The sequence below is a fragment of the Lycium barbarum genome, chromosome 2, assembly GCF_019175385.1.
Source record: "Lycium barbarum isolate Lr01 chromosome 2, ASM1917538v2, whole genome shotgun sequence".
Lineage (NCBI taxonomy): Eukaryota > Viridiplantae > Streptophyta > Magnoliopsida > Solanales > Solanaceae > Lycium > Lycium barbarum.
Genome location: NC_083338.1, coordinates 93,604,373 through 93,613,203, shown reverse-complemented (window position 1 = coordinate 93,613,203; position 8,831 = coordinate 93,604,373). Strand labels below are relative to the sequence as shown.

General features: G+C 38.9%; 1 protein-coding gene across 1 annotated transcript in view; it reads right to left on the bottom strand.

The window, feature by feature from the left end:
* Positions 1–395: 395 nt before the first annotated feature.
* The window catches only part of LOC132626626 (protein TRIGALACTOSYLDIACYLGLYCEROL 4, chloroplastic), a 40,085-nt gene continuing 31,649 nt past the window's right edge, over positions 396–8,831 (bottom strand). Inside the window, exon 7 of the mRNA XM_060341555.1 lies at positions 396–803. Coding sequence (XP_060197538.1) covers positions 609–803 — 195 coding nt within the window. The 3' untranslated portion in view covers positions 396–608. The remainder of the gene's footprint in view (positions 804–8,831) is intronic.

Here is an 8,831-nt window from a genome sequence, read left to right as displayed (position 1 = left end):
TTATACTAATCGTCCTTCTTACTGAGAGATGCAACTGCATTCTCATTGCTTGTAATACAAAGGCATATAGGTGTTCCAATAATTTGAATAGGCGACAAAGTATCAGACATGAGCTCCGAAGTAATATCAACCATGTGACTAGTAAATCAAACTGGGACTAAGAGTTAAACCATATTTTAAAACTACCAAAATAGCATATTTGAGGACTTACAGGAAAAAGTAAGATACATATATAAAACAATTAAATTTTGCTTCGCTTGGTATATAATATACACAGACAAATTCTTCTTTGATATTTTAAAACTTAATTACCAAAGCACAATTACAAATCAACAACAAATTTTTATTATGTTGACAATTAAAACAACATATTGAGAAGAAATACAAACATAGTCTCACAATCAATTTTTACAAAGCATAAACTTACTCAAAAATATCCCAACTAATTCCCGCAAAATAGAAATCAGTAAATGAAACTGCATTAACTGAGACAGTATGCCAAACAAACGAGATAACCAGGCACAGTGGCTCTGAATAGCTAGAATTATCAACACAAGACCCAGAGAGAATTATAACAAATATTAACTGCATTCCAGATGATGGTGACATTAAGTTTCAAAAAAGCGAAGTTCTACCATGAATTCACGCTGCATGGGGGAATACCAAGCAACAGCCTTGGCAGACCAGAGAACTTGCAAAGCATGTTCAATGGCAAATACAGGATTCTTCACACTTAAACACCAATCCTTCTTCAAATCAATTGCTATCTCTGAATCAACTCTAAAGCTGAAAGGTCCTATGATCTGCATGATCGCAAATCAAAATGAGAAAATTAAATGTTAATATTAAGCACTCAAAATTCAGCAAGACTCGCTGAAACTGTGAAACACCAGGATGTTATTCATTTATTTACTTATTTTATGATAGTGGCATCCAGGTTAGCTTGCACAAACCTCGACTAATTTCATGAAGTATAAAATAACAACAACAAAAACAACCCAGTGAAATCCCACATCGTGGAGTCTGGGGAGGGTAGAGTGTACGCAGACCTTACTCCTACCAAGGTAGGACGGCTGTTTCCGAAAGACCCTCGGCTCAATAAAAGCATAAAAAGAAGTCAGATAAGGTTAAAAGAGTCAAAGCGATATGAAATGAAATAATGCAAGCGACACAGATAACACAGGATAATCAAAGCACAGGAAATAACATATAATAGCATAAATCTGAGCAGAAGAAATTATATTGCGATAATGTGACTACTAATAAGAACGGAAAACGAGACTATCTACTAGCCTTCTACCCTAATTTGGGTCCTCCCAACCCTCCTATCTAAGGTCATGTCCTCGGTAAGCTGTAGTTGCGCCATGTCGTGTCTAATTACCTCTCCCCAATACTTCTTCGGTTTACCCCTACCTCGTCTGAAACCATCCATGGCCAACCTCTCACACCTCCGCACTGGGGCATCTGCTAAAGAATTACGACTACAACCCCTTCAACCCTTCCCCTCAGAACCATATGCGAAAAACATACAAGAGAGGAAATTAAGCAAAAATTAAGAAAGAAATACAGGGACCGCCTCCCTTCGCTTACTGGAATATAGACATATCAACTGTCACTTAACATGTGAATTTAGATAAATCATTTGCTACTAATATATGTGTACAAACACAATTACTTGGAATAAATTTGCTGGGCAAATTTTGAATTTTGAATTGTGTATATGTAATGGTGGTATTCGAGCCAGCATGTGCACACTTCTATTGTTTCATCGGGTACCCACTAGTACAAGTATTGTGTAATTTACTCACCAAAGCTTAGGCGTCAAGAGAGGAGGAAATCATCTAACATCTTTTGCCTCTACTGAGATTTTAACTTTGATCTCCTATGATTTTCCTTCTACTTTATTGACCGTTCAACCACATCCTTGCATGCTGTTTAAAATGCTTATACTAAAAAATTATAAATACAACAAAAACTCAAGTTTAGAATCCCTATGATTGTGTAATTAGGAGCAGGGACTACTTTCTTATCCTTTTTACACTTACTTGTAAACACTATTTAAACCCTAACATGCTTGAGAGAATAATTAAACAATTCACTCCAGAAATCTCCTCTCTCTTTTCTTTACATGGTATTAGAGTCAGAGTTTGAGTCCCTGTTCCTAAAATTCTCTCCTCGAAATACTCTTTCCTTCCTCACTTTTCTATTGAAGAGAAATCGGAAGAATCCAAACAGTACTGAAGATCTCCACTATACTACCATCAGAATAATCTTGAGCTACACCACGGGGATAAACAAAGAACCTACTCTCTCCGCATTTGAGAAGCATAAGCTACATCACAATCCCCTGCCACCGACACTCGTGCGGTCGTGCCACTTTCTCATGTATCCTCTTTCTCCAGCGACCTCTCTATTAGAGTCGACCAGACCTTCAACTTCATTATAACTCCTCATTGTCCTCTGAAACTCAGCATTTTCGATTTCATATCATCTCTCTTTCTCTATTCTGCCTACGCCTGGAACACATTTTTCTTTTCCTTTCTACTTGACTCACAATTTCCTTCTCTTTTTTATTTAATTGTTTGAACAACGAAAAAACAGAATAGAATAATTGACAAACAAATAGTTGAAAACCCCATTTTCCCTCCATCTCTACTTATTCGCTTCCGCAAACTACATAAAATTTAATTGAATATACTATTTTTGAAACACACTAGGGTAATAATGTTGTGTCCTTTTATTTTTTAAAACAAGAGTCACAAGTTTTATCGATAAACATGAGTTAATATCGCACAAGAATTTTACACAAAAGAAATACACTGAGCAACTCAATATGAGGTAGTCAAACCAATACATGTGTCAAGATCTCAAGAGATAACAATATTAGGAATCACATTTAGCACAAGGCCGTAGTATTTGTTCTCTTCCTTTAATTCTTTGTAATTAAACACTAAGGCAACACAATATGCAAATAATTCTATGCTGTTCAGCTATTACACCTCTCCACACAAGGACTTCCAATAAAAATACTAGATCGATTCGATGCCCTCTATCCTAAAAGATTTTCTAACTTCCCTATCATTTTTAGCATGCTTAGAAAGTTTTTTGTGGCCAAATGCTTTGAGTATCATGATACTTCAAAAGTAACCACGAACATAACCTTTAACTCTACTTTTGGACCAGCTTCTAGTTGGATACTATATAATATATGCTCTGTTGTATATGAGATTAGGCGTCGTTAGTAGAGAACCATATCCCCTGATTTTATTCTTTTACAGAAGCTCAGGTCCCTAAAGAAGGATATATCTTTTTGGAACAGAGAAGTGTATGGCAAGCTAGAAACCAAAAGGAGGAAAACATTAGATGATTTGCAGCACCTTGATCAAGCTGCTGATCAAAGAGCTCAGTCAGCAGATGAAAAGACAAAAGCTTTGACATTAAAAATGGAACTGCACAGATTGCCTTAGCTGAAGAGATTTCATGGAGGCAAAAATCCAGATGCACATGGCTTAAGGAGGGTGATAAAAACACAAAGTTTTTCCAGAAAATTGCCAACTCTCAAAGAAGACACAATTGCATTGATACTCTTAGTGGGGCAAACCATGGTGGAGGACAAGGTCCAGATCAAGCTGGAAATTCTGGAATACTACCAGAAGTTTTACAAAGAAAGGGAACATTGGAGACCTACTGCAGATTTTGAAGGTGTGGCTTCTTTATCAGTACTTGAAAGTGAGAGTCTGGAAACACCTTTTGAGGAAGTAGAAGTTCTGGCTGCTTTAAATTCATGTGCCCCAGACAAAGCACCAGGCCTGGATGGTTTCACTATGGCATTTTTTAAACAGGCATGGAGCTTCATCAAGGCAGATCTAATGGAGGAGCTCAATCATTTCATCTCAATTGCCACATGGAGAGATCTTGTAATGCATCTTTCATAGCCCTCATCCCTAAAAAGAAAGGGGCAATAGAGCTAAGGACAGACCCATTAGCCTAATTGGTAGTGTGTACAAGATTGTTGCAAAGACCATGGCCGAAAGATTGAAGAGGTCATAGGGAAGATGACTTTAGAGCAGCAAAGTGCATTCCTCAAGGACAGACAGATAACAGATGCTTCTTTAATTGCTAATGAGGTTCTAGACTGGAGGCTTAAAAGTGGTGAAGCAGGACTATTGTGCAAATTAGATATTGAAAAAGCTTTTGATCAACTGAGCTGGTAATACCTCATTGACATCCTCAAAAAAATGAACTGTGGTAACAGGTGGCTTAGGTGGATAAAATTTTGTATCTCAACTGTGAAATACTCGGGGCTAGTTAACAGGAGTCCTGTAGGCTTCTTTTCCCCGGAGAAAGGCCTAAGACAAGGAGACCCCCTCTCTCCTTTCCTCTTCATTTTGGCTATGAAAGGCCTTACACAGATGCTGGGTAGGGCCAAGAAGCTACAATGGAGTCAAGGTTTTCAGGTGGGCAGAAATCCAGCTAGCTCAATCAATGTCTCACATCTGCTTTATGCATGTCACACCCTAATTCCGCTAGGGTGTGATGGGCACCCGACCCTTACCTAGGGCCGAGCGAACCCTCAGACTCTTGCTGCACATAAAATCATGTCAAACTTTTCAAATCAAATGAGATGAAATACATCGTAAATTTTTTTTTTCCAGAAATATTCTTTCACGTAGCTTCCAAGCATAACGAATCAATAATCATACAAAATTCAGTACATAACACAGACCGACATTTTGGCTGACGGAGCCGCTTACAGACTGACAACCAATACCCACGACGCTGTCTGCAAAGTCTCTAACGTAATCCAGAAAGCATAACATACCAACTCTGACTCGGCAGCACTCCGGGAACAAATGGAGCTTGCCATCTGCACTGGAACATCTTCTATACTGTCTTCAACTCACCTGGGAGTACCTGTGCGGCATGAAACGCAGCCCCCCGAAAAGAGGGGGTCAGTACGAAATATGTACTGAGTATGTAAAGCATACAACACAGAAAGCAAAGTCACAACTGAAATACGATATATATAAAGCGAGCACAATAGCCAGCATACTAAGGAGTCGTATCCGGCGTACAACAGGCAAAAGAAGTTCCGGAGAAATCAACACGGCAATCGGGATGACAAAATGTTTGCTTTCTTTTGGAAAACATCTTTGTTTCACACACATAGAAGAATCAACGCACAATTTCCGCGGCCATAAGTCCAGCGGTCACAATCACACATACCGCGGTCAAGTATCCAGCGGTTTTCTATCACAAGTTCGACATACCGCGGTCAAGGGTCCAGCGGTCTATGTCGGCATAATCACAAGTGCGGCAGACGCGGTCAAGGGTCCAGCAGTCAATGACACACGTCCGGCATGACGCGGTCAAGGGTCCAGCAGTCAATGTCGGGCACGCCGCGGTCGAGGGTCCAGCGGCCAATATCACATATGCGCATATTCACATAACCGGCCCGGGACTCGGTAACACAGAAGATAACCAGACAAAATGCCAAATTATCACTTTCCAAACATAATCACACATGCCAAGATCATGCATCACACAGGACTCAGGTATACCAAAATCGTATATCGGAAAATAAAGAAAATAAGTAGTTTGTCCAGAATCTCAGGGTAAGATTTTTAAAAACGCTTTAGATGTCAAAAACATTTTATAATGCTCATGAAGGTGGTCATAACACCTATCATATAGTGAACAGCATAATAACCAGGAGTTACCTGCGAACTCCGGACAAGAGTACATTGGCTAAAGCCGTACATCACATGTCAGGGTTTCGTTCCCCACAATTGGGTCGATAATCATTAAAATCCATCTCGGGATAGATAAAATATCTCCCGTTTAGTAGTCGGAACAATAACCATGAGTTCCCTTGACTTACCGTACGGGAATAAGACAAACAGAACAATAAGAGAGGCATCGGGGATAGCGGGCCCACCTCGGGCCAAGTCGAGGCGGCGGACGAGAATCACGCCCATTAGACTCTACGGAGTCATCCAGGAAAGTTTTAGAACGATCGGGTTACATTTGTAATCGTTTTGGAAGTCCAACCACTTTTCTAGTAAAATGCACCTTTTATAATTCAATTCTATTGAATGAATAGTAACGAAAACTAATCTCGGGTTACGATGAGCAGGATGGTCCCCGAGGCCAAAATCTCAACCTAGTAGACCTAGGGCATGCCAAAGAAGGAAAGGATAAGCTTTACATACCATTCGCGCTACACACGCTTGTCGAAACTCAATCTCCGTTTCGCCCAAAACCTACAAATGGTCATTTTTACCAATTGTTAACTATAAGGCTTTTGGTATTCAATCTTTAACTCATCACTGGTCTACAAAAATTTGGGCAGCATTTCCCCTATAAACCCGTCTATCCGAATTTCCAATTGCTCTCCTGTTGACACAGAAATACCAACAATAACATATGGACACAACCATATCTTCAATTCTTTTATTTCAACAAGAACAACAACATATCAAAACAGCCCCCAACTGTAACATAACGATGCCCGAAATTCTAACGAACACTTGCAATACACCAAGCAGCCAATATGCACTTCTTATACCTTATTTCATGCAATATTTTCAGAAAATTTCAGGGAAATACAACAGCAGCCACTCGACACCACATCATCTACTCATGTGCAATAAAACCACATTATTATCTCTATAATCCTTACAACAACCCACAACAATTTAACTCCAACTCTAACCATTAAATTCCTTCACTCTCCTCACATATTCATGATTACAACAACCAAAATATTAATTCAAATCAGTCCATCAATTTCAATTAAAACAGCCCCTCACCCATAAATTTCAACAAAACAACAAACGAGTTTATAATGTTGTTTTCTCCGTTCTAATTCGTTAAAACTCTAAATAAACACTTTAATAACATAAAAGGAATTTTATCAATACCTTATCAGAAGATCCACCACGAAAATTTCATCCCCCAAGACCAATATTTATCTCAAATTGAAGGCAACGCAACGTACAACGTTTTTCTCTTCATGAGCTTCGGGATTCGGAGCTCGGATTTTGATCAAAATGGCTTCCTTAGCCTAGGATCTCTCTCTCTCTCTCTCTAATGTTTTTGGAGGATATTAGCTGAAAATGATCAGCCCTCAAGAGAATTTGCCATATATATTAACGTTAATGGGCCTCATGGGCCGAAACATTAGTGTTTGGGTCGGGTCCAAACTTGCTGCCCTGCCAGCCCATATTGCATCGTCCATATTTCCTTATCCAAATATCATTTTGACGAGCGGTTTGTTTAGTTGGAAACTAGACTCGATGAACTTCATTTTAGGCTTTTGAAACACCTTAAAACTCCTCATATACTAGGAGATATTCCCCCAACAATATGGGCTAAAAGTCTGGTCCGAGATTTTACTGAAGTTGTTCCGATTCATTTTGTTTAGATTTGTTTATCTTCTAATCCTCTTCCAACTCTCATGTAACCTCTTATACATACATATACATACCCATATACATACATAACAATCCATACACATCTCGAAGGGTCCGGAGAATCACTATAACCTTAAACGTAACTGGAGAACTTACGAAGCTTCGACGAAACTCAAATCGCAAAAATATATTCATATCTTTTATCCATCTTCTATATCATTACTAATAATCTCAAATACTTTAAAAGGGCACTCACATTACCTCATATACGCTCATAACGCGATTTCAAATCCTTTAGGTTACGATGTCACCTCGGGATACTTAAGGCAACCATATATATAACGATATTCTTACTAACTCGATTAACTTTCCTTGAACTTTCTTAACTCATTCTTTCTTGTCTTAATTAAAATAGCACAGACTCTTACGGGGTGTAACATCCTCCCCCCCTTAGGAACATTCGTCCCCGAATGTCAAATTAGTCCTACATAATTATACTGCTTCTGGTGATCTTATAACGATTCACTTGTAACTTGAACTCATCTATCATGTGGTGCCTTTCTTTACTTAGACTAATACCATTCTCCACCTGACATCTGTTAATATTGATCTTCCAAATATAGTAGACACGATTTAGCTACCTCCGTAATCGACTGCAACTTACCATATCCATCTATACTTGAAGCCTAAGTCGAGTTCTTCTTGCTCGTTCTCTTTAAATTCACTGTCTTCTAGTAACTAGCTCGTTCTGACCATCTCACTTAAACCATTTCGCAATTTCCCTTAATCCCACTTATAACACTTCAAGCATATTATCTCGTGTTGTTTCTCTATTTTTGACTCAACTCTTCTATCGCCCCTTTACTCAGGTTCACCTGGGTCCCCAATCCCTCCTGAAATGATCTCCAGAAATTTGCTGATCATATATGCTTTCCCAAAATAAAATTTCCCAAGGATGATGCTTCTTACGAATGACATGGAGGGTATCTCTTAGAATTTAACCCAACATAATAGATTTTCCCTATCGGTATCGACTTTCAAAACATGCTAAGAACTTATATCTCATTTTCCTATTCATATTTCTGGAAAAATTTGGGCAGAGGTTCCTCTGTATTTCTTACTATCCCAAAACCTGCACGCAGGAAATACCGACCATGCCTCACAGGGCCAACATACATACGTATATACATATCATATCACATCGTATCATAGCCACACAGCGCTAACAATTTCAAATAAAAGTATAAAGGTGTCGGGACTTACCTCACATATGGCACCTCGAGACGTACCTGATCCTTTAACTATCTGTTCTGTTATACTTTTCTATCCACCTTCTCTTTCATCCTCAAATCTCACATTTCAATCAAATTCTAATATTCTTACCTTACCCGACACGCCTCTTTCGTACCATAACTT